Source organism: Chiloscyllium punctatum, chromosome 2, assembly GCF_047496795.1.
Source record: "Chiloscyllium punctatum isolate Juve2018m chromosome 2, sChiPun1.3, whole genome shotgun sequence".
NCBI classification, from domain to species: Eukaryota; Metazoa; Chordata; class Chondrichthyes; order Orectolobiformes; family Hemiscylliidae; genus Chiloscyllium; species Chiloscyllium punctatum.
Genome location: NC_092740.1, coordinates 111,317,969 through 111,345,110, shown reverse-complemented (window position 1 = coordinate 111,345,110; position 27,142 = coordinate 111,317,969). Strand labels below are relative to the sequence as shown.

The window sequence follows — 27,142 nt, the reverse complement described above, 5'->3', positions numbered from 1 at the left end:
ATAAGGATGTTGCCAGGGTTGGTGAGTTTGAGCTATAGGAAGAGGCCTAATAGGCTAGGGTTATTTTCCCTGGAGCGTCGGAGGCTGAAGGGGTGACCTTATAGAGGTTTATAAAATCATGAGGGGCAAAGATAAGGTAAATAGACGAGACCTTTTCCCTGGAGTGGGGGAGTTCAGAACTAAGAGGGCATAGGTTTAGGGTGAGGGGGATAAACTTAAAAGAGACCTAAGGGACAACTTTTTTCATGCAGAGGGTGGTGTGAGTTTGGAATAAGCTGCCAGAGGAAATGGTAGAGGTTGATACAATTACAACAACGTATAAAAGGCATCTGTATGAGTATATGAATAGGAAGGGTTTCGAGGGATATGGGCCAAGTGCTGTCAAATGGGACTGGATTAGTTTAAGATATCTGGTCGGCATGGACGAGTTGGACTGAAAGGTCTGTTTCTGTGCTGGGTATCTCCATAACTCTATGACTGCAAAAGGTTTCTCATTTAGAAAGTTGATGTAATTTGGTGGGGCTGAAGGGCCTGATCCTTTGCTGTACTGTTCTTTGTTTATTCTGCCTGGATTGTACTGTCTGTTTGCTTTGTTAAGTCCTGCACAGCTTAAAATTTGTTTGTTTAAAAGCATCGGATTCTTAACAGAATATTACTTTCCCTTCCTCCTCTGAACTCCCTTAATCATGTAATTCCGGCACTCTATTCTCTCACTCAAGTACTAAATTGCATTAAATTGGCTGGTTTTCTATTCTCCCAAACCCAAAGGTCTATCTGACCTCCTTGATGAGGATCCAGTTTCAACTAGTTTTCAAATAAGTTATTATTTGGCTGGCAGACTTGTTAAAACACTGCTTAAGGCTGGCGACTTCAGTATTTATACTGTAAATTTCAGTTTAATGCCAACTACAAATTAGATTTATACAAAATAAAACTCTGGACTTTCTTACTCAACAAAATTGCACAACTGTATCCTTGAAGTTAGCACTGCCTTGAACTAGACCCCAGTGATTAATAAACTATGGACAGCATTATCCTTCATTGTAATTTGGAACAAAATTCAAAGTTCCAATACCTACACGTTCAATAAATATAAATATTGAATTATATTAAACTATCAGAGATAAAGGAACTTCTCTATGTTTATGATTTAAGAAAGTTTTTATGTAAATTTGATGATGTCAACACTCTGTGCATGAGCTCACTAATCTGACAAAAAACATTTTAGAATTCCTACAGTATGGAAACAGGCCATTTGGCACAACAAGTCCACACTGACCCTCCGAAGAGTAACCCACCCAGACTCATATTCCTACCCTACTATCCCACATTTACCCCTGACTAAATGCACTTAACCTACACACCCCTGAACACAATGGGGAATTTAGTTTGGCCAATTCACCTAACCTGCATATCTTTGGACCATGGGAGGAAACCCATGCAGACATGGGGAGAACTTGCAAACTCTGCACAGACAGTCACCCAAGGTTGGAATCGAACCCGGGTCCTTGCCGCTGTGAGGTAGCAGTGATAACCACTGAGCCACCGTGCCGCGCTTTTATTTTAATTTAATATCATTTAATAAAACAATGGATCAAGGTGTTTATTTAATTCAATATTCCTGTGTTATCAAATATTAGGGAAGGACTTAACAATACAGTGAAATTAAAAGGATGAAGTTCTCTCCTGAAATTGGAACAGTGGTGCTGGATCAATATCCCACCTCTGTTAAATTGTTTAAGGCGCAGGTTGGGATTGGATATGAGATTTAATACTTCGTCTCTGCAAACAAAAGTTTTTTCAACGTTATAAATTCATCCCAGAGTACACAAAGATTGTTACAACACAAAAGGAAACTGATAGAAAGAAAACTAAGACTTGCATTTCTTTTGCAGTTTCATCACCATCCCAAAGTATTTTACAGCCAGTGAAATACTTCTGCAATGCAGGCACTGTTGTGGTCTAGAAAACACTGCAGCTGATTTGTGCACATCAAGCTCTCACAGCAACGTGATAATGACTAGACAATCCATGTCTGAGCTGACAAGTGACAAGCAACATTCACATCTTTCAAATGTCAGACAATGACCATCTCTAACAAGAGAGAATCTAACTATTGTCCCCTTGACATTCTGTATTGTTACTATCAGTGAATTTCCAATATCAACTTTGTGGGAGTTACCATTGTCAAGAAACTGAACTGGACTAGCCATAAATACTCCTTTCAGAGGATAGATATCCCGAAGTACATAACTCCTCTTCAGATTTCCCAGTTTACCATTTCAAGGCATAAGTCAGGAATGTGATGGAATACACCCCATTTGGCTGGATGAGTGTAGCTCTGACAACAAACAAGAAGCTTGTTACCTCCAGGACAAAGCAATCCACTTGATTAGCACCATAATCCAGAAAAAATGCACCTTCTGCACCACTGAACCCATAAGGAGCAGCTTGTATCATTTACAAGATGCACTGCAGAAATTCACCAAAGATCCTTAGACAGCACCTTCCAAAGCTTGACCACTACACCATCTCAAAGGGCAAGGGCAGCAGATACATGGGAACATCATCATCTGCAGGTTCCTTATGTTACTACTCATCATCTAACGTGAAAACATGTTGTCTTTTGTCACTGTGTCAAAATCCTAGAACTCTTGTCCTCATGGTATGCTGGGTGCAGGAGTTCAAGAAGACAGCTCACCACCAACTTCCCAAAGGAAAATGTAGATTCGTATTGAGTGAGTGAGATGTCCTTTTTCATACAATGTGTCAACTAGGTGGGTGTAAAGGAATGTAAAGGCATTATTCAAAGTTGAACATTAAAATCATTCCCAAAGTCCTGAACAATATTTGCTATTCAATCCAACTTCTCTGCAGCAGATTTTTTTTTTCATTCATCAATGGGATGTGGGAAAGAAAAGCCTGAACACCGATGCTCATATTCCATGGATGAATAAAAAAAATCTGCTGCAGAGACGTTGATTGATGAGCAAGCGTTGTTTAGGACATTGGGAATGATTTTCAAGTTCATCTTCGAATGGTACCTTTACAATACTTTATACCCACCTATTGACCCTCAGATGAAAGAGGGCATATCACTCACTCAGTATCATCCTTCTTTTTTTGGCTCAGGTCCTGGAGTGGGACTTGAACCTGCATCCTTCTGACTCAGAGGTGAGTAGAACTGAGTAAGCCACAGTTGAGTGAAATTTATTTATGTTTTCGTGTGTGGGTAAATTTTCACTCTACATAGTAAAATACAGAAAATTGTGCCCCGCAAATGAGGCAAGTATCTAACGCTTGGATGTTCTATGTTCACTTATATGCAATGTAAAAAATGTGACCCATGTTGTAAACAGAAAGTTGGGAACAAATAGAAAAATTGCAGTTCCGACTTTGTTCAAGCTGCCGAATTTAGCAAAATCTAGCAGGGAACAGAATTGAAATGGTGCACCAACTCAACAATACATCAATTTTCCAACCTGCTTGTCAAATCAATTAAATAAAAAATTGATTCAGCATGGAAGCTTAGAAAAAAAATCTGTCAATCCAGATGTCCTGATGTGCAGTCGGGTCACCAATAGTGTATGGTGTAGTGAAATATTCAGCCACCATGTCTGCTGAAGCACTAACCCCAATTGGTTCAGCTTATTAAAATATTAATTGAGAGCATAAAAGGGTGGCAGGAAGAAGAAATGTTTTGAACATGACCTGGACAGTCACAATTCTTGTTTGTATACCCAACAAGGAACCGTGCAACTTTAACTGTGGGCTGTTGTCCACTGGAGTGAGTCTATCCAAATGTTTTGAGCACAATCTCAATTGCTTGCTTTATCAAGGATAGTGAATGAGCACTGAAAGGATTTGAAAAGGTGACAGATCAAAGATTGCGACACAACATGTAGCAGGACATGGTGCAGGAGCAAACAGACCAGCATGCATAAAGGACTGGTTGACAGCAGCACACAGTACCAATACATAAGATTCTTTCAAGGTGGCAAGATGTAATCAGTGGACTGCAAGATGTAATCAGTGGACTGCAAGAGGGATCATTGCTTGGGGTTCACCTATTTATACTCTGTTTTAATTATTTGGTTGAAGAGACCAAATGCACAGTTGCTATCCTTGCTAATGACACCAAGACTGGCAGGAAAGTAGGTCGCTAAGAGGGGATAGAGAGCATGCAGGGATAGAGAAGGACTTGACATGAACTGGTTCATTGACACTCCATCAGAAATTGCAGAACTTATATCCAGCTTCTTTGGGCTCATTTGATCATAATTGTTGCTTGTACAGTTGCAGTTATTTTGCAAATCTTTCTAAAACGTCATTCAAAATTATTTTAATAGCATTAATAAAACCTACTATGCATCATCTGGAAACAATGTCTCTTTGGCTAATGTCGACATCACAGTTTTACTTATTATTGAGTGCTGTTGGCAATGTTTTACAATGGCTTTCATTTTATAATGACAGAATATACGGAGTTCCAAAAAACCCTTTGTAACACAACCAATATATGCTGTGACAAAATATTTTCTATCACTAAAGCAGACTATTTGACTACTGTGCCAGTGATAACCTTTGGATGAAGCAATCAAACCCTTCTCCCTGTGTGCCTTTTTCTGCTTCAAATATTTGTCAATTACTGAGTTATTGATCTAGGGTTGACCTTTTTTCTGTGGATTAATTATCGGCCCTATGATGAGATAATGGTACAGAAGCAACTGGCTGCAACATCAATAGATCAAGAGGAAAAATGGAGTCGTACTGCTCCTGCATGCTGGAAGTGAGCATGTGTAGGTGTTGGATAGATACACAATCATGCTCAAATATTCTGGCTTTCACAATGGGAGACAGGAATTTATAAACGAAACACGATCAAGATGCAGTTCTGAAGTAGAGTCACTGGTCTCGGAACGTTAACTCTCTTTCCAACCACAAATGCAGACGTGCTGATTTTCTCCTGTAATTTCTGTTTTGTTTCAGATTTCTAGCATTCATAGGTCTTTGCTTCATTCAAGGTGCACTTAGTTCACCTTCTACTATTCTGGTTATCTCTCAGCAACGGAATGGTTGACTAATCACATCAAGCAATTCCTCCAAATTACTTGACAACAGACAAAGAAATAATATTAGGAGTCCCAGTGATGGAGAGGTTTGAGAAGGAGCCTCAAGTCCCACATCAAAGACCTGGGTTAGACTTGCATCTCACAACTGAGGTGATAAATGGGATGCACATGTTGAACTTAGCGTATTTTTGCTGGAAGGATAATTTATTTCTGCCTTCCCAACCACCCATTGTCATGCAGTCTTGTTGTGTGTCAGAAAGACTTTGGGCGTGAATTCACATTTCTCCCTTGTGAGCACATAATATCATTTTTACTTGCTGTCACACATGATTTCTGTCAATAGGGGTAGTTTTTTTTATTACTTGATCATGAAATTTGGGTATTGTAGCCTAGGCCAGCATTTATTGCCCAATCCTAATTGTTCACTGAGGAAGTTCTGAGTCAATAACTATTCAGATAATAATCTGCCTTCCTGTTTTTGCTACCAAAGTGGATAACTATCTATCCACAGTATACTTCATGTAGGATGACAAAACAGATCAAGTAACCTCCTGAAAATGTTTCTGATACGTCTACAGAAGGAGAACTGAGCAACAGGATCTCCTGCTTTATCATGCTTAGTGTGAAGTGTTGCCGCTCTGGTAATAGGTTAAAAGCTTTCCAGACAAATCTAGCTCTGGAACCAAACATCTGCCCTGTAAGCCACTAGATATAAGAAGTGATAAGAAGAAGAATGGTTTACTTACCAATATGCTGTATCATAAATTAGTCCTCTACAACCTCCAAGTGTTAATCTTGTGAAAAGACTTAGCTAATTTTCATTTGAATGAACAGCAGTGGAAAACATTCCAGTTTTACAAAAGAATACTATATGCTACATTGATCTTGTAAAAATCACGGAGTACATACAAACATTCTTCAAATTAAACTTATAAATTGCGATGTTAGTGTCATAAGCAGGGCTAAGTACAAAATGGCTCTTGAGTACAAGAGGGTAATGGTCCCTGGGGACAGACAATACAATCAAATCTCATCTGAATACTGCAGCACAACTGTCAATAGAAGCATGTGAGAAACACTCCATTTTTCTATGGAACATGGATATGTTATGATGGTTTGTGGCAAGGTCTGAATCATCACAATGCCAGGGACTATAATGTGCATGTCTGATCGCTGGTATACGCTACTGTAATCTGACCATATGCCAGTCTTTAGAGAAACAACATTGTGTAGAAATGTTGTGCAATAAATGTCTTTTTCTTCCACTTTCTCATTGAAATGTAACACCGTGGATTAATCCCTCTGCTAAACAGCAGAGAATAAGTCCAGGAAAACTGCTGGTAAATAACAGCTTTCAGCACCAATTTACAAATCTCAAATTGAAAGTGATGAACTTAAGTTACATTGCAAATGTTTGTTGACATGTTGCACCACTACCCTTTTCTGATTTAAGTGAAATGTAGTCACGGCATCCTGACGGCAGTGTATTTGTTAAAGCTGTCGCTTACCTACAATGTACAACCATTGGCCCAGCATCTGGAGGGTTGCAGGCTTTTACTCGCCGCAGGAAGGCCAGGAATGGTGTAGGGTGTTCTGGAACCCCATGATCAGGCCATGCTGTGAACTGGAATTGTCGTACTTCCCTCTTTTCACTGCAGCCAATCTGTGAGACGACACAATTTTATTAACTGACTGATGAGAACATTTATAACTTCCATCCCCACCCAAAAGAAAATAACAATATTGGACGATGCTTTCACACGGCCATACATAATAATTTTCTGGTGCCTGGTATTCACAGATCAAATTACATTGCTCATTGTTTTAATGAATGAAATGTATGTTTGCCTTCTGTCTTTTTACCTCAAATCCAATCTAAACAAAGCAAATGGAGATATCTGATCTGCAGATGTCAGACTGCAATAATGTACTGTTCTTCTAATGAACCAAAATGTGAGCATGGAAATATACAAAGAAAATAATTAGATGAAAGAATTTCTGTGGTCACAGTTCTTGCAGTGGTACGAATGTGTGATTGAGAGAGACACCCCCTTCAAATGATTCACATCTGGCTCAGATACAGAAGTTCTTTGTTAACCTTGTCTTCAGTATCATTCCATGAGAACAGGTACGTGCTACTTTGACCAGGTTTTTCAGAGATATCCAGAAGAAGAATGAGGGTTTAACCCTTTTCTTAAGCATAACCAGGAAAATAATTTGTCATAGAATTGCTGACTAGTAAAGAAGCTGATTTAACCTGGTTTAGATTAGATTAGATTACAGCATGGAAACAGGCCCTTCGGCCCAACAAGTCCACACTGACCCGCCGAAGCGCAACCCACCCATGCCCCCACATTTACCCCTTACCTAACACTACGGGCAATTTAGCATGGCTAATTCACCTGACCTGCACATCTTTGGACTGTGGGAGGAAACCGGAGCACCCGGAAGAAACCCACACAGACACGGGGAGAAGGTGCAAACTCCACACAGTCAGTCGCCTGAGGTGGGAATTGAACCCAGGTCCCTGGCGCTGTGAGGCAGCAGTGCTAACCACCGTGCCACCGTGGTTGCTTGGCAGTACAGAACATTAAAGTTGCTGCAAAAAACTGACAAAGTTTTTCATCTTGCACTCATCAGGACAGACGCAATCATTCAAAATTTCAATGGGAAAATAAATATATGAGAGAAAGGTGTTGACTAGCTGACAATTAGATTCTAACTGGTTGAGGCATTGTCACAGGGAATACACCAGGGAACACTGGTCTCTCAAACCTTTGTTTGATTGAAAGAAACAATGCTCGATAATTTGTCTTTAGCTTCAGAGGATTGGGCTGGATGTAAGTAAGCCTCTTAAATTGGTTATTATGTACTTCTCAGTGCACTCGGGATTGTTCAGTTTGTGCTGCCTAATCACAGAATCACACTTAATATTGAATGGTGTGTTTTATGCTCAGCAAGCCTGGGATGGTTCAGTCCTGCCAGTACTCAGCTGAAAGACTGTGCTGTTTGGTATGATTTAAGAGATAACATCATCAACTGGGCTCATGATGGTTTTATGCAGTGTTCATGAACGGGGCCTGGTCACCGAAAGGAAGAAGGAATTTATCTAGGCCTTGCACACGCTTCAATCAAACAAAAGCCTGGGAAAGAACCAAACCCAACTGCACTCATCATGGCGACTCCATGACCAATTGGAATCAACTTGTCAAACAAAAGCTCGGGACCAGCTACTCGTTGGTGTATGCACGAAAGTAATGCTTTGACCAATCAAAGTATGCCCCTCAATTAATTAAAACCCTTTTTGACAGTGTTGTTGTTCCTTTTAAAATTTGACATTCTTGCATCTGCACAAATGAGTGCAAAAAAATCTGTGATAATGTGTCTATTTTCTCAGGAGTAAATCTAGGTAGTGCACTTCTTTGAAATAAATTATGGATGCTCATCAACTAGGGAGACTGAAACTCACTTTTGATAGTGAACAAACTCCATCCACACTGTGTCCCCATTCAAAACATCATGGCTGATTTGATAATCCTCAACATTATCTTCCTGCTGTTTCCCCATAATTCTCAATTTTCTCAACGATTAAAAATCTGTAGTGGAATTATTACTGAGTTGGAGATAAACTACTTTTCTTAAAATACAAGCAACTTTTAATCCAAGTCTGAAGGATAAGTCCACCTTAGTGAAATATGCCTGTCCTCACATGCAATAGGGATATTACAATGATACAATGCTTCTGTGCTCTAAAACAAGGCATCTGCAACTAATAAGGTTGCTCTATACACACTAGATCGTTACAGTCATGATATCCTAAATCCTGGCAACGAATGCAGAGAGAGGAATATAACCCATTAATAATCATATGACTTCAGAAAGCTTGGGTTTAAAATTCCTTCTCTCAATATTTTAGTCTTAAAAGTTCAATGTGAATACAAAAATGAGACTAAAAATCCCTCTTGTACAATTGCACAATTACTGGCCACCTCCCAGTGCACCCAAACACTTCAATATGGGACTGTAGTACAGTGGAGCATATTCGACAATGACAATAACTACAGAAACAAGCCATGGAATTGTGTTGTGGTGTACAAACAAGGGAAAATGCTGCTTGTGATACAGTGGTAGTGTCCTGCCCTCTGATCCAGAAGGTCTGGGTTCAAGTTCTACCTGCTCTAGAGTTGTGTAATAAAATCACTGAACTGGTTGATGAGAAAATACCTATAAACTAGAGAGGGTGGCTCATGTTGCAGTGGTGGTGTTCTATCCTCTGAGCCAGGAGAGCCATGTTCAAGTTTCACCTGCTCCAGGGATGTGTAGTCAAATCTCTGAACTGGCTGATGAGAAAATATTTTAAATTGATTGGAGGGCTATTGTGGTGCAGTTGTAGAGTCCCTGTCTCTGAGCTAGGAGGCCCAGGTTAAAGTCCCACCAGCTCCAGAGGGTGTGTCATAACTTCTTTGAACAAATATTTATGAACAAAGGAGGCCAACAGCTCACTCAGCTCCTTCTTGTGTAGGAACCTGCAATTTGACAGCACTGAGCTCACCTCTAAAATGATGAGAATGCTTCCCCTAATTACCACACACTTTCTGCATGAAACAGTATTACAGCATTACAGCCCCGAATGCATCCTTTATTAATATGTCCTTCTGCTCCCATGTCTGGCAGTTGTGACTTAACATGAAACGATGGTGGCACAGTAGCTCAGTGGTTAGCACTGTTGCCTCAGTGCAAGGGACCCAGGTTCAATTCCACCCTTGGGTGATTGGCTGTATGGAATAATGCATACTTTCCCTATATCTGCATGGGGTTTTCTTTGGGTGCTCTCGCTTCCCCCTGCAGTCTAAAGATGTGCAGGCAAGGTGGATTAGCCATGGGAAATACACACTTACAGGATAAGATAAGGGTTGGGCCTAGGTGGGATGCTCCTCAGAGGGTCAGTAGGGACTCCAAATGGTCTGCTTTTACAATGTGGGGTTTCTATGATGCTCTAAGCTAATATTTTCTCCTCCACTCGGGGACTTCCGTACCTGAATAATGGCTACTGTCAAGGCTGAGGCGTCCGTGGGAAAGGATATTATCTGCCTTTGCCAGATACCTTTTGGGTGATGGGTGGTGGGACATGTCATAATCAATTGGGTGGCCTGCCCACCACCACCTCAGTCATCACTGAGTTGACTTTCCAGAATACAGAAGGCAGGCAGACACTAAAACCAGCAGACTGCCGAGATATGGAAATAAATAATTATGGGTCAGTTGTGCTAGTTAGTAGCTCACTGACTGCAATATTACACTGCCCACATTTGAGGGGCTTTTGTGGCATGGTGACAGTTTCCCTACTTCCAGGCCCTGAGGCAATGATCAAGATACACCTATCCAAATATGTCATAGCATCTCTGAGCAGGTTGACTGGAAAATATTTACACTGTCCACATTCGAACATATTTGGCAGAATGGCCCATCTGGCGCAATAGTAGTGTCTCTAGCTCTGGCCAAATGTTCTGATATCAAGGTTCACTTGCTCCATATGTGTGTTATCACCAATCCTAACAGGTGGAATAAACATGTGTAAAATGGCTTCTTGTAGGTGAAAGTGAAGACTGCAGATGCTGGAGATCAGAGTTGAGAGTGTGGCACTGGACAGGCACAGCAGGTCAGGGGGCATCTGAGGAGCGGCAGCATTGATGTTTCATGCATAAGTCCTCCATCCTGATGAATGGTTTATGCCCAAAACGTCCATTCTCCAGCTCCTCAGATGCTGCCTGACCTGCTGTGCTTTCCCAGCACCACACTCTCAACTCTAAAACAGTTTCTTGTGGCAGGCAAGTGGGAATGACCAACTGGTTTTGGCAAACTTTTCAGAACAGTGAGAAGGCAGCACAGAGTTATCATTGTTGGTTGGGCCTTTGCCTATCGCCCAACCACCCCCTGCCAAAAGCCCCTTCCCCCAATCAAGCCTCCCATCCTTCCCAGGCCACAAATACTCAAGAAATCATCAACCCTTTCTCTTCCTACTCGTCTAAAGTATGAATACCACACTTCATCCCTCCTCCCGCCAAATATGGGAATCAGGCTCTGCCCAAATTCCCCAAGGCATACCTGGATTAGGAGAGAACCCTAGGGTCTCTTGCACAACTTGTCTGCAGTTCTGGTAGTGCCCACTGTGGATCAGATAGAATGTCATACTTGCCAGGAGATGGATTTCCCCAATGAGAGGTATAAGGAGGCTCGATTTTCTCACTCACAGTGTTTTACTGCTGCACGATAGACTTGGCCCAAGCATGTCAGCAAGCTCTCATCTTTTCATCTGGGAGTCTCATCCCCTAAGTTTCTACCAAATGGTCTTGGGATAGAGTACTGCACTGCAATGTCTTATGAGATGTTATGCTGATTTGTGTTTTCAGTGAAGGAAAAGGGGAGCACTTCGGGCAGCAGCTGGAGTTATTCATTAAATTAGCAATACGATAGAATATAAACGTTGTAACTGTAAAGGAGATTAATTATTATTGAACAAAAAGACATTAAAAGAGCAAAATAAAAAATACATACCTTGTCTAATGTTAATGTTCTAACGCAGTAAGTTGCCAGTTCAACTGTATCCTGCAGGGTAACTTGGATTAATCCAAAGGTTTCAGTTCCTCGCGATGGCCAATACTGGTCACATTTTACCTGTAGAAATAAGTATATTACTGTGTAGAGGGATATTTGCAGATAATAAGCAATGCTGATAAATGGTTTGTATTAACTACATTTTTCCCATTTTATTGCTGTGGTTTGTTAATCAACTTGAAGTCAAGGTGATGAATACACTGACTTTGTGAAAGAGTCAATCATCTGTTTTCAGTCCATAAGAATCTGGTCAGCAGTGAGTGTTTCCAGTTGTAGATGGATTATCTAAAGGTCACAGGCTTTCCTGTCTGATTGTCATTTGGAGGCTCAGAAGGTATGAATAGAAAAGTGCTTATCTTGGTTCATAAGTACAAACATTAAACTCTACCGAAGGTAAAGGGTTCTTGGGCCCTCGAGTTATGGCATATGGGGGGGTTTTACTGAAGCACAAGCCTCGGCAAAATTTTCACCCTGTAGTGACAGCAGACATTGATGTCATTAGACAGGGATAGCATCTTACATTTTGTGTCTATTCTTCCAAAAATCCAAAGTGGCACCAACACTGGACTGATCCCAAAGATGACAGAAGTGGCATTTGGAGAGAGATTGGATTGGTTAGAATTCAATGGAGCTTCGAAGAATGAGTGAAAAGCTATGAAATTCAAAAGAGGACTATAAGGGTGAACGCAGGGAGGATGCTCTTGATGTCTGTGGAGTCCAGAACAGGGGTCATAGTCGAAGGATTAGGCTAGGCTATTTGAGGTTGTGATGAAGAGAATTTTCTGCACCAAGAAGCTGGTGAGTCTATGAAATTCGCTGCCACAGAAACCAACTGAAGTCAAAAGATTTATTGTTTTCAATAAAGAGAAATGTTATAGTTCTTAGAGCTAAAGGGATCAAAGTATGTGGGGAGAAAGTAGAAATAGCATACTGAGTTCCATGATCAAGCTGAATGGTGGAGAAGGCTCAAAAGTCGAACAGCCTGCTTATGTTCCTACTTTCTCGTTTTCTGAAAGATCAAAAGAAGCCTAGTTGCATGAACTCAGGATAGAGAGCTGGAAATACATTTTTTGCTTTACAGTATAATGTAATGTGCATGTACAAAGCAAAACTGCGAACGTGTACTCAAAGAAAACCTACTCCTTTCCAGAACAAAGTTACTCACCGTAAATATTTACTTTGACTTTACACCTTGTTATAACAGACTGCATCCAACATGATGACTGCTTCTTTATCAAACATGTTGGAAGTATAAAATAAAATCAGAAATTACTGGGAAACACAGGCCTGTCAGCATCTGTGGAGAGAAAACAGAGTTAACGTTTCTAGTCTACTCTGAGTTCTGAAGAAAGGTCATCAGACCAGAAACGTTAACTCTGCTTTCTCTCCACAGATGCTGCCAGACCTACTGCGTTTTTCCAGCAATTTCTGATTTTGTTTCTGATTTCCAGCATTTCACATTTTGTAATTCTACATAACTTGGCTATAGGACAGTTCACCTCTGAACTACAAAGATGCAAAATATTCCAGAGGTGCATGTTAAAATTTAGCAGCATTAATCCAAAAATGCAGTGACTTCAGGAACCCTGTGCTATCTGTTTGAACAAATGAATCTTCAAGTTAATGTGCACTAAACAGCTCAATCACACACCCACTCAGGATAATAAAATGACAAAATGCATAGACTAGGCTCTTTCCTGCAAAATGTTAAATGGGTCAGTATTATCATTATATGACTAGAATTACAGGTTTTGCTGAAGAGCTGAGGTTGTGGAATTCCATTAAATTTATAATACCAAAGTTTTTTTTAGGAATGTCTTTTTAATGCCACTACAGATGTTTAAAAATATAAAACATAATGTGTTAATCATCAGCTTCCTGTAACAGGAAGATTTCAGGCAATAGCAAAAACAAACATTGAGGGTCAGCATGTTCTGAGCATGAAGTGGGCAATAATTTATGCCATCTTCTTTGTTTTTTTTTTCTTTGCAATTATGCACAACATTCCAATTTGACATTACCAATTCAATTCTAACAATACAGCCATTTAATGCATTCTGTCTGTGCAATATTTGATAAGTAACGGTTTGAGAACCTCTGCACTGTGATGGAGACTAACACCATATTGTCACATTTTCTAAAGGCTTCACCGTACACTTATCCTTGCTCTTTCCTTTATATTGTGGATTATGTGCATCTATTTTATAACAGAACAAATATACTTTATAACAGAACAAATTTACAAATTGAACTAAAAGGGAACTAAAGACAAATTAATGATTAATTTTAAAGGAATTCTACTGATTAATTTATCATTGTTGGATAGTTACCCTTTTCCAAGTGTTGCAGTTTTCTGACTGGAGCTGATAAATTGTGACCCATATCCGCCATCAAATGAAGTGTTTCCTCATTTTAAGGCAAATATTTCAAGATAAAGAATTTAGGGTTGCAACAAAACATGAAACATTATGTGCTTACCACTTGTATAATGATAATTTATGAAATTTGTACAAGCTGGAGTTACATAATTCTCTTTTGAGAGAGGCAGGTCAAGATGTCAGTCATATGTCCTGCCCTTCATTGTGGAAAGAAAAATGCCTTTGTTATAGCTTCCGGTAAATAAGAGAGTAGTGAATTGTCCAGGTCTATGAGCTTTCCTTTGTCACGCTTGTTGGACAGCAATCTCAGCATCTATCTGTCATGATAGGTCAGTCAGCCTTGTTATCCCCCTCTCTCTCTGAAGTAAAATTCTAAACTCAAATGTCTTCCACACCGTGACATTTATGAGGACCAACATAACATCCAAACAGCAGATAAATTGGAGTAAAAAAGTCTCATCCTACAGATCAGAAAAGAGTAATGTCAACTCAATGAATCTTATCTGGTCACTTTGAGCCATGTTACAAATACAACTTGACTTTCACTCATAAATAACCACAAGGAAATCATGGACGTGTATGTGTTCAGGGCTAATGCAACCCAGAGATTTGTGCAGAACTTAAGGGTTCAGCCTTTCCAACATAAAACAGCTGGCCACTTCCGTCAGCATAGCTAGTTCAATCCAAATAATTCCAATGCACTTACACCTGGCTCCACCACATTTTCAGGCAATGCATATCCTTAATACTCACTGAGTGAAAGAGATTTCTTTCCTCATAAAATCTTTGCTTCATTTGCATATCAATTAAAATCTACGCTCTCTTATTCTTGTTCATTTTATGAGAGGAAATAGTATCATCCGGTCTGTGTACATGTTGATAAATCACCAAAAAGATTATCCCTCCCCAGAGACTGTTCCAGCTTCACCCAACTGCAGAAATCATACAAACCTCAGAAAACTGCAGGAACAGCCAGAAGAAATAAATGATCGATTAATCTATTAAGACATAGTTATTCCTTGGTGAGTGTCCATTCATGCTGCTTAACGTGTGCTCAACTGAAGTAGTTAAGCGAGGCCCATAACTGTGCTGTGAAACTCCAAAATGTTAACATGGCATCTAAACTGCTGCCAGGCATCATAAAATTCCAAAGTGCATATAGAGGTCATTCAGCTCATCGAAACGCATCCCATCCAGAATCAACCCCCGAACCCTCTTTGCATCACCCCACATTTACTATGGCTAACCAACATTACCTGCACATTCCTAGACACGATGGGGAAATTTAGCATGGCCAATCCACCTTGCATCTTTGAACTGAAGGAGGAAACTGGAACACCTGGCAGAAACCCTTGCAGAGAACGTACGAAATCTACACAGTCACACAAGGCTGGAATTCAACCCAGGTTCCTGACATGATGAAGCAGAGCTAATCAATGTGCCACCATGCTGCCTGATGCTTTGGATCATGACCCAATACTTGTAGCTAATATTAGCAATGGATTCCCCACTACCTTTACCATGATAGCATCCATAGAGTCACAGAATTGTACAGCATGGAAATAGACCTTTTAGCCCACCTTGTCCATGCCAACCAGATTTCCTAAATTGAGTTAATCCCATTTGTCTGTGCTTGGCCTCTATCCCTCTAAACTCTTCCTATCATGTACCTGTCCAGATGTTTTCAAAATGTCAATATTGTACCTGCCTCTTCCATTTCCATTGGTAACACGTTCAGTAAACGCACAACCTTCTGTGTGAAAATGCTGCCCTCCAGGTCCCTTTTACATCTTTCCTCTTTCACCTTTAATCTATTCCTTTCAGTTTTGGATTCCACTACCCTGGGGAAAACATCTTGGCTATTCACCTTATCCTGCCTCCCATGATTTTATAAACTTCCAAACGGTCACCCCTCAGCCTCCTATGCTCCAGGGAAAAAGTCCCAGCCTATTCAGCCTCACTTTATAAAGCAAACTGTCCAGTCTGAATAACATTCTTTGAAATTTTTTTGTACCTTTTTCAGTTTAATAACATCATTGTCACAGCAGGGCGCCCAGAATTGTATGCAGTACTCCAAATGTGGTCTTATCAATGTCTTGTACAGCCATAACATTATTTGTCACCTACTGTACTCAGTGCTCTGACTGATGAAGGGAAGCATGCCAAATGTCTTCCTCACCATCCAATCTGTGACATCAATTTCAAGGAACTGTGTACCTGTGCCCCTAAGTCTCTCTGTTCAACAGCACTTCTCAGGTCTGAGCATTGATTGTGAAAGTCCTGCCCTAGTCTGTCTCCCTAAAATGCAAAGTCTTACATTTATCTGCATGAAACTCCATCTGCCATTGCTTGGCCCCCTTGCCCAGTTGAGCAGAATCCCATTGTAGTCTTAGATAACTTTCTTCACTGTCCACTGCACCGGCAAATTTGGTGTCATTGCAAACTTACTAACTGTGCCTGCTATATTCTTTTCCAAATCATTTATATAAGTGACAAAGAACATGGGAGCCAGCATTGTTCCATAGCATGCTGATCATCACAATCCTCCAGTCTGAACAACAACCCTCTACCACCATCCAAATAAAAGCAAACTGAACAACAACCCTCTACCACCATCCAAATAAAAGCAAATTACTGCGGATGTTGGAATCTTGTCCAGTGCTTTCATGTGGCGGCACATGGCCCTGAGAGTGGCTTTTAGGATGCGGCGAGAACAGCAGTTGTTGAAGAGAAAATGCTGGAAAATCTCAGTAGGTCTGGCAGCATCTGTAAGGAGAGAAAAGAGCTGACGTTTCGAGTCTAACTGACCTTTGTCAAAGCCCTTTTACTATTTACTAAGACTCGCTTCCACAGCCATATTTCCTTCCTCAGTGACTGTCTTCACCTCCAACTTACTCCACGTGGATTTCAACTCAAATTCCATCCTGCATGCAGCCTCCAGGATTACAGGTACTTGCACGATATACATTTTTCCAACGGCTGTTCTCGTCGCATCCTAAAAGCCACACTCAGGGCCATGCACCACCACATGAAAGCACTCGACACCTCTCTCCAGCAGCACCAACTTACTCTTCCTCAAAACTGTCCTGGTCCACAGTTTCATTTCATCCTTCGTATTATTCGATGCCTGAACTCATACTGAGCTTTGACAAAGGGTCAGTTAGACTCAAAACGTCAGCTCTTTTCTCTGCTTACAGATGTTGCCAGACTGCTGAGATTTTCTAGCATTTTCTCTTTTGGTTTCTCCACCGCCATCCTCTTTGTCCTAGCATCAAGTTAATTCTGTACCCAATTGCCTAGCTCCCCTTGGATCTTATGTGATCTAACCTTACTAACCAGTCAAAGACCTTCCACTGATCTGTCTTCATCTACCAGTTTGGTCACCTCTTAGAAAAATAAATTCAATTAAATCTGAGAGACATGATTTCCCATGCACAAAGCCATGCTGACTATCCTTTATCAGTCCTTGCCTTTCCAACTGCAAGTAAATCCTGTCTCTCAAAATCCTCTCCACCAACGTACCCATCCCCTAAGTTAGGTTTACTGGTCTGTAGTTTCCTTTCTTTTCCTTGCAGCCTTTCTTCAACAATGACACAACATTCACCACCCTCGAGTCTTCCGACACCTCACCCATAGCTGTTAATGATACAATGCCTCATGGCACCCAAATAAATAAAAGCAGATGGTACCGAGTCTAATTTTGGCTCGGACATAGGATTGCGGAAACATTTTTGGAAGCTGACTCAGAAATCTGCACTCTCATTCAATGCTTCAAAATAAATATGAGAAAAAACAGCAAAACAAACAATATCTTGAAATGAATCCACAGCACCTCTATTTTGAATTATACAAAATGGGTCAGACCAGTATGTCTCATGTGTCAATGGTGGTGGGGAAGGTGTAGCTGGGGGGTGTAGTTGACCTTGGTTACAGTATCCATATGTTTAAACGATTTATTATATTTAGGCTATCTTTTTAAAGAGTGTTGGGATAATTTAGTCCACAGATGTAAGCACACTATTTTTGGTTGGACATGTAACTCTGGAATGTTTGGAATGATTAAATCTCAATTACCCAATGGTTGGCCCTCAGTGAAGCTACTTGGCTAGAGATATCACGCATCTGCCTATCCTTTTCTTAAACAATTATAGTTGCTGGAGTGAATCCAATCCTTTCTTTGAACCAAAAATAGAAACATAGAAAATAGGAGTAGGAGTCGGCCATTTGGCCCTTCAAGCCTACCCCACCATCCAATGCAGTATCCAGTTCCTGCATTCTCCCCATATCCTTTGATCTCTTTAGCCCTAAAATGAGTATTTTGCATCAATCTTTACTGTGGAAAAGGACATGGAATATATAGAATGTAGAATATAGAATATATAAAGAGATGGTGACACCTTGAAAAATGGCCATATTACAGAGGAGGTAGTGCTCGAAGCCTTGAAATGCATAAAGGTGGATAAATCCCCAGGACCTCATCAGCTGTACCCGAGAACTCTGTGGGAAGCTAGGCAAGTGATTGCTGGGCCTCTTGCTGAGATACTTGTATCACAGGTGAGGTGCCGGAAGACTGGAGGTTGGCTAACGTGGTGCCACTCTTTAAGAAGGGTGGTAAGGACAAGCCAGGGAACTAGAGACCAGTGAGCGTGACGTTGGTAGTGGGCAAGTTGTTGGAGAGAATCCTGAAGGACAGGATGTACATATATTTGGAAAGGCAAGGACTGTTTAGGGATAGTCAACATGACTTTGTGCATGAGAATTCATGTCTCACAAACTTGATTGAGTTTTTTGAAGAAGTAACAAAGGATTGATGAAGGCAGAGCAGTAGATGTGATCTATATGCACTTCAGTAAGGCATTCGACAAGGTTCCCCATGGGAGACAGGTTAGCAAGGTTAGATCTCATGGAATGCAGAGAGAACTAGCCATCTGGATACAGAACTGGCTCAAAGGTAGAAGACAGAGGGCGGTGATGGAGGGTTGTTTTGCAGACTGGAGGCCCGTGACCAATGGAGTGTCACAAGGATCGGTGCTGGGCCCTCTACTTTTTATCATTTATATAAATGATTTGTATGAAAACATAAGAGGTATAGGTAGTACGTTTGCAGATGACACCAAAATTGGAGGTGTAGTGGACAGCGAAGAGGGTGACCTCAGATTACAACAGATGGGCCAATGGGCTGAGAAGTAGTAGATGGAGTTTAATTCAGATAATGCGAGGTGCTGCATTTTGGGAAAGCAAATCTTAGCAGGATTTATACACTTAAGGGTAAGGTCCGAGGGATTGTTGCTGAACAAAGAGACCTTGGAGTGCAGGTTCATAGTTCCTTGAAAGTGGAGTCGCAGGTAGATAGGATAGTGAAGAAGGCGTTTGGTATGCTTTCCTTTATTGGTCAGAGTATTGAGTACAGGAGTTGGGAGGTCATGTTGCGGCTGTACAGGACACTGGTTAGGCCATTGTTGGAATATTGCATGCAATTCAGGTCTCCTTCCTATTGGAAAGATGTTGTGAAACTTGAAAGGGTTCGAAAAAGATTTACAAGGATGTTGCCAGGGTTAGAGGATTTGAGCTACAGGGAGAGGCTGAACAGGCTGGGGCTCTTTTCCCTGGAGAGTGGAGGCTGAGGGGTGATCTTATAGAAGTTTACAAAATTATGAGGGGCATGGATAGGGTAAATAGGCAAAGTCTTTTCCCTGGGGTGGGGGAGTCCAGAACTAGAGGGCATAGGTTTAGGGTGAGAGGGAAAAGATATAAAAGAGACCTAAGGGGCAATATTTTCACAGAGAGGGTGGTATGTGTATGGAATGAGCCGCCAGAGGAAGTGGTGGAGGCTGGTACAATTGCAACATTTAAGAGGCATTTGGATGGGTATATGAATAGGAAGGGTTTGGAGGGATATGGACCGGGTGCTGGCAGGTGGGACTAGATTGGGTTGGGATATCTGGTCGGCATGGACGAGTTGGACTGAAGGGTCTGTTTCCATGCTGTACATCTCTATGACTCTGTACATCCAAACCCTTGGTGAAAACATTCAATGGTTTGGCCTCAATTGCTTTCTTTGGCGAAAAAGACAGTCAAGAAAGGGTGAGAGGTGGCTCTATTATGTTGTTGTTATTGTCAATTACCCTCCTCTAGTTTCATTAAGTTCTGCCACAAAATAAATACAATAGCTTTTCAGTAGGTGGCAGCGTCTCTGAGGGCGAAGGAGTGTACAAAGAAATATTGACTGAGATTTTATATTTGCAAATCAGGAATGCATTGATACATACGTAAAATTTAGCATGAAAATGATGCTGATGAATCAAAATGCAGGTTTCACAAAACAAAGTGTGTGGATGGTCTCTATTACTGATTTTTTTTTAAAAAGGCCATTTAAAAAAGATCATTAATGGGCAATTGAACTTGAGCCAACTGACTCGAATATCATGTTGCCCTCATCATAATCTGTTTGGTGTGGGCAGACAGGTGAGGGAGGAGCCTGCTTTATTAACACGTAAGAAGGGGCAAGAGTGAAGCCATACAGTCTGTTTTGAAATCAAACCCCACCCCACCCCAAGATGATTGTCTGCCTTTGAAACTACCAGCCCAGCATCCAAACACCGCTCCATTCCTGAAAGTGTCTGATCCCTTTCTGTTCAGAGACCTTGTGAGTGATCGGAGCCTAATACCAACAATGCTCTTTGTGGTTTTACTGTTCGTCCAGGTAGTACCTGCCACCGAGTGGTGGGAATATCAGAGGCCCTGGCCAGCAGCTTTCAAGGGTTGGACTTTCTCTCTCTGAGGGATTAGAAGTCCCATTCTTTGCATTATCAGGGCTCCTGGAGCATATTTTCACTAGTGAGCAGTCCTTTTGTATGTCATATAGTTTGCAACGCCATGTTTCTACCAGAGGGGATGGGTTTGGAATGCGGGGTGGGAGGCGGAATAGCAAAATGTACCTTTTCTGCCTCATAAAATTCACCCGTTCTACCATCAAAACTATGCTAGTGTATCTGATTTGCAAATGGATTAAAAACTGAACAGCTTTTACAGAAGCAGCCTGGTTGTTGTTTTGCAATCTGTGCGTCCACACCACCATAATAAAAATTTGTGGCACAGGAGGAAAGCAGACATATCAACACTTGGAATGCTGCCCAGCATACTGCAGCTCCTCATGACATTTGTGTGAATTATTAATGTAGTCTTACTCATTGGAAAGGAATAAAGATGAAAACTATTAATTGTTGCACTGCTGGAATATGCCAGAACACTGCACAATAGGAAAACTACAAGAGAGAAGCTGAATCAGTTCTCAAAGAGCCAGTAAAGTCATGTACAAAAGAGAATGCAGCTTATATAAGTCAGGTTTGCAAGAGTATCTCAGCTTAGACAAGATACACTTAGCAGAGACAACATCATACAGTGAGGAGGGGAGGAAGAAAAACAATTATTTTGAGGAAGTGATGTTGGATATATTGAAAAGAAGCACAACAGATGGTGAAAATCAGCTCCAAGCTGATGGACGTGTGGAGAGAGCTATCGAAACAGAAGACTCGGTTATCAGTTTTGGATTTTCATAGACTCAGTACAGAGCCTTGTTTCTCCACCCACTCCTGCAATGAACATTTGATTCCACCCAGGAAAAGACTCATTTCTCTTCCCATAAAATGGTATCAGAAACAAACTTCAATAATCACTGTTTTTCATATCAAAGAATAATGCATCTCTATTTAAGTCAGTCGGTTTCCATTCAGATTGAATTAAATTAAAAAGTGTTCTGGCTAATCCAAGCAGCCAATCCTAAATAAATTGAACATTACTAGATGTATTAGTGCTGAGACAGACTGATTTATGAGGCAGGTAAAAACAATGACTGCAGATGCTTGAAACCAGAGTCTAGATTAGAATGGTGCTGGAAAAGCACAGCAGTTCAGGCAGCATCTGAGGAGCAGTAAAATCGACGTTTCGGGCAAAAGCCCTTCATCAGGAATACAGGCAGAGAACCTGAAGGGTGGAGATATAAATGAGAGGAGGGTGGGGATGGGGAGAAAGTAGCATAGAGTACAATAGGTGAGTGGGGGAGGGGAATGAAGGTGATAGGTCAGGGGAGGGTCGAGTGGATAGGTGGAAAAGAAGATAGACAGGTCGGACAAGTCATGGGGACAGTGCTGAGCTGGAAGTTTGGAGGTGAGGTGGGGGAAGGGGAAATGAGGAAACTGTTGAAGTCCTCATTGATGCCCTGGGGTTGAAGTGTTCCGAGGCGGATGATGAGGCGTTCTTCCTCCAGGCGTCTGGTGGTGAGGGAGCGGCGGTGAAGGAGGTCCAGGACCTCCATGTCCTCAGCAGAGTGGGAGGGGAGTTGAAATGTTGGGGCACAGGGCGGTGTGGTTGATTGGTGCGGGTGTCCCGGAGATGTTCCCTAAAGCACTCTGCTAGGAGGCGTCCAGACTCCACAATGTAGAGGTAACCACATCGGGAGCAACAGATATAATAAATGATATTAGTGGGTGTGCAGGTAAAACTTGGGTGTGGGTGGTGTCTCGAACGTATGTGAGGAGTTCCTGGACTAGGGGGGATAGGACAGTGTCGAGGTAGGTAGAAATGAGTTCAGTGGGGCAGGATCATGCTGAGAAAATGGATCGGCCAGGGTGGTCAGGCTTGTGGATCTTGGGAAGGAGGTAGAACCGGGCAGTGTGGGGTTCCTGGATTATGAGGTTGTAAGCTGTGGGTGGGAGATCTCCTGAGGTGATGAGGTTCAGTATGGTCTGGGAGATGATGGTTTGGTGATGGGGGGTGCGGTCATGGTCGAGGGGGCGATAGGAAGAGGTGTCCTTGAGTTGGCGTTTGGCTTCAGCAGTGTAGAGGTAAGTGCACCAGACTACCACTGTGCCCTCCACCTCCTCCAAGACTTCCGTTTCCCCGGTCCCCAACGCCTCATCTTCACCATGGATATCCAAACCCTCTACACCTCCATCCGCCATGTCCAGGGCTTCCAAGCCCTCTGTTTCTTCCTCTCCCGATGTCCCCAACAGTACCCTTCCACTGACACTCTCATTCGTCTGGCCGAACTGGTCCTCACTCTTAACAATTTCTCCTTCAAATCCTCCCACTTCCTCCAGACCAAAGGGATAGCCATGGGCACCTATATGGGCCCCAGCTATGCCTGTCTCTTTGTTGGCTACGTAGAACAGTCCATCTTCCGTAATTATACCGGCACCACTCCCCACCTCTTTCTCCGCTACATTGATGACTGCATTGGCACCGCCTCGTACTCCCACGAGGAGGTTGAGCAATTCATCAACTTCACCAACACATTCCACCCTGACCTTAAATTACCTGGACCATCTCTGACACCTCCCTCCCCTTCCTGGACCTCTCCATCTCCATTAATGACGACCGACTTGACACCGACATTTTTTACAAACCCACTAACTCCCACATCTACCTGGATTACACCTCTTCCCACCCTACCTCCTGCAAAAATGCCATCCTGTATCCCCAATTCCTCCGCCTCTGCCGTATCTGCTCCCAGGAGGACCAGTTCCACCACAGAACACACCAGATGGCCTCCTTCTTTAGAGACCGCAATTTCCCTTCCCACGTGGTTAAAGATGCCCTCCAACGCATCTCGTCCACATCCCGCACCTCCGCCCTCAGACCCCACCCCTCCAACCGTCACAAGGACAGAACGCCCCTGGTGCTCACCTTCCACCCTACAAACCTTCGCATCAACCAAATCATCCACCGACATTTCCACCACCTCCAAAAAGACCCCACCACCAGGGATTTCCCTCCCCACCCCTTTCCGCCTTCCGCAAAGACCGTTCCCTCCGTGACTACCTGGTCAGGTCCACGCCCCCCAACAACCCACCCTCCCATCCTGGCACCTTCCCCTGCCACCGCAGGAATTGCAAAACCTGCGCGCACACCTCCTCCCTCACTTCCATCTAAGGCCCTATAGGAGCCTTCCATATCCATCAAAGTTTTACCTGCACATCCACCAATATCATTTATTGTATCTGTTGCTTCCGATGCGGTCTCCTCTACATTGGGGAGACTGAACGCCTCCTAGCAGAGCGCTTTATGGAACATCTCTGGGACACCCGCACCAATCAACCACACCGCCCTGTGCCCCAACATTTCAACTCCCCCTCGCGTTCTGCCGAGGACATGGAGGTCCTGAACCTCCTCACCACAAGGTGGTGCTCCCTCACCACCAGACGCCTGGAGGAAGAACGCCTCACCTTCCGTCTCGGAACACTTCAACCCCAGGGCATCAATGTGGACTTCAACAGTTTCCTCATTTCCCCTTGCCCCACCACACCCCAATTCCAAACTTCCAGCTCAGCACTGTCCCCATGACTTGTCCTACCTGCCTATCTTCTTTTCCACCTATCCACTCCACCCTCACCTCCCCCCTGACCTATCATCTTCATCCCCTCTCCCACTCACCTATTGTACTTTATGCTACTATCTCCCCACCCCCACCCTCCTCTCATTTATCTCTCTACCCTTCAGGCTCTCTGCCTGTATTCCTGATGAAGGGCTTTTGCTCGAAACGTCGATTTTACTGTTCCTCGGATGCTGCCTGATTTATGAGGCAGTCTGGTACTTGGGCAAATGGTAGAACAATAATCTTTCATACATACACGGATATAACTAATATGATAAGCATGTTCAACAATAATATCATTTTCAACATTAATGTTAATGGCATGTTTGTCATTAATTCTCTTAATGCATGACATCAAGTATCGAATATTTACCCTCGATCTTTCTTCTAGTTTAGTCATCATCACAACAATTGCACTTCGCTGCTCCCAAATCATCCGCCAAAAGTCTCCAAATGTCTCAGGCAGAGGACCTTGTGTTGCAATGTAGGCGTTTTGTTTTCTATAGCCATCGATATAATTGGAATTGGAGTAATCACTTCCTGGTATGCCTACAAAAGGAATTAAGGAAATGATGTTATAGGTCATAAAATTTCCACAGAAAACACATTTTCTTTAGTTTGGTCTTGGAGTCAATGTTGCTATAAGACAACAGAACATTCACAAGACAATAGACATGTATTTATAATGTGAGTACACTGTATAAGAAAATTCAAAGACTATCTTTCAAAAGATTTAATATTTAAAACCTTTGGAGCAATTTTTACACGTGTTATTCCAAAGAAAAGATAGATGTAGTGACGTGAAGTGTACTCAACAGTTGATATTATATCTCAACAATCTATAGCACCTTCAAAAATGTAGGTTTGCAGTGGGAATCATTTGCTAAACGGTACAAAGGGTATCATTTTTCGACATACCCGATTTATTAGATAAATGACTGTTCTGTTTCTGCAAAGGAAGTAATAAAGTATTATCTCCCTCTGCAGCATTTTTCATCACCTTTACAATGATGGGTGCTAGTTTTTAGTTGAAAGTAATCCCAAAGTTCTTCAGACCCATCTGAGCAGTATACTTTCATTGTGACTGAGAAGTCATTCTTGAGCCTGCTCCCACATTGAACCAACATACTTTCTTGTCAGTCAAAAGGAAGCTGTAGCTTTCAACTCAACAAAACTCATCTCTTCTGTTTTTTCCTCTCTCCGACAGGGGCTTGTGCAGTGTCTGTCTTTTTGGATGAAGACCAAATTTGACCAGAGACTGAAACAACAATCAAATGCTACCTGCACTATAAAGCATTGATGCTTCATCGCAAAGGGTGATCAGGCATTATTTTCAAAAAATGCATAAACCTGGTCATGCCATCTAAGCAGAAGTCTCATTTTGCTTCAGTCACTGCCTTAAAGTGTGTATCAATAGCAGCACAAGCTGCATATAAGCTATGCCAAGAGTTAATGTGATGCAAATTTATTTTAGGGTTGGGGGAGGGGGGTGTTGTAAGGAAGATGAATTTTAGCCTTCACGTCCTTCCAAATATATAGTCAGCTCTACCTCACGCCAACAGGAAATCAGCCAATACATACTTCTATTGAAATTGCAGATTTAAGTAATCTAAAACAAACCTTTTGATAAGACTATGATTTTTTTAACAGCTGTCTGCTCCATTGTGAGAGATTCCTGGCTAAAAGGAGAAAGATTGTATGGCAAGACAAAAAAAATTGACCTGTCTCAGTCTCAATGGGCTTTGCTTCTTTGCATCAACTCCCTGGCTGGCAGTAAGCTTGAGCAAATGCAGCCAAAGTCTGTTTTGTTTGGCACAAAAAGAACTTTCAGTGCTGTACCAAGCTACAGATGCTGCCCATGTTTTCCACCGATAAGCCTCATCCACATCTCCATGCATTACTTCGAGTATCGTGACAGGGACAGATAAATCAAACAGCATATATTTTTCTGTGCTTTTTAATCACCAGGCACATTTTTGAAAGCCAATTTCATAGATTCTATCATTGAAATTGTCCAGCAAATGAGAGTCATGGAATACATTACAGGGGAGATTGCTGCTTGTCAAAATTCACATCTGGATGGTTGAAGTTCTCATACTGTAAACCTGCGTTTGATTTTAACATTGGCGTTAACTGTTTTAAAATAAAAGAGTTGATGCCTCTGCAAAATTCCTGCATGTATTAAAACCAATTTTTGAACCAGACTTACAATTTACATGCAGGGAAGAGACACAATGTGTGACAATTTTCTCTTGACTTGATAGAGTTTAGTCCAAAATGAATATCGTGCCAGAGTTACCAAACTGCGTAATGACAATCATCTCAAAATCCACAGGAAGAAACCAGCCCTTTTTAAATCAGAAAGTAGTTCAAATAAAAGCCCTCTTTAACATAATCAGCCTTTAAAAATGTTGACAAGATCCTGAAAAGTAGCAGAAGACAAAACTTTCTGTGAGGCAGCACCTATGTAAAGAAGCATGTCCCCTCAATGCTGTCAAGTTTAATCCCTACAATCCTAGTTTGTCGTCTTATAGACCACAGGGAGGTCCTGCATCCATGCAACACATCAAAACTGCTTTATGACTTACATTAATATTCATTAATGACCATAGAATTAAGGGGCGATTGAAGATACTTTTCTATAAATGCAATGTGCCGTTAAAGAAATAGCTAATTGATTTAAAGTTAATGCCAAAGGTGTTTTT

General features: G+C 41.8%; 1 protein-coding gene across 25 annotated transcripts in view; it reads right to left on the bottom strand.

The window, feature by feature from the left end:
• Positions 1 to 27,142, bottom strand: part of LOC140487787 (receptor-type tyrosine-protein phosphatase delta) — a 2,436,480-nt gene that overhangs the window by 40,246 nt on the left and 2,369,092 nt on the right. For all 25 annotated transcript variants that reach the window (XM_072587053.1, XM_072587138.1, XM_072587046.1 and 22 more), the window contains 3 exons: positions 24,811 to 24,986; positions 11,628 to 11,747; positions 6,581 to 6,735 (listed from right to left, as the gene is read on the bottom strand). In XM_072587053.1, the coding sequence (XP_072443154.1) occupies positions 6,581 to 6,735; positions 11,628 to 11,747; positions 24,811 to 24,986 (451 nt within the window). The remainder of the gene's footprint in view (positions 1 to 6,580; positions 6,736 to 11,627; positions 11,748 to 24,810; positions 24,987 to 27,142) is intronic.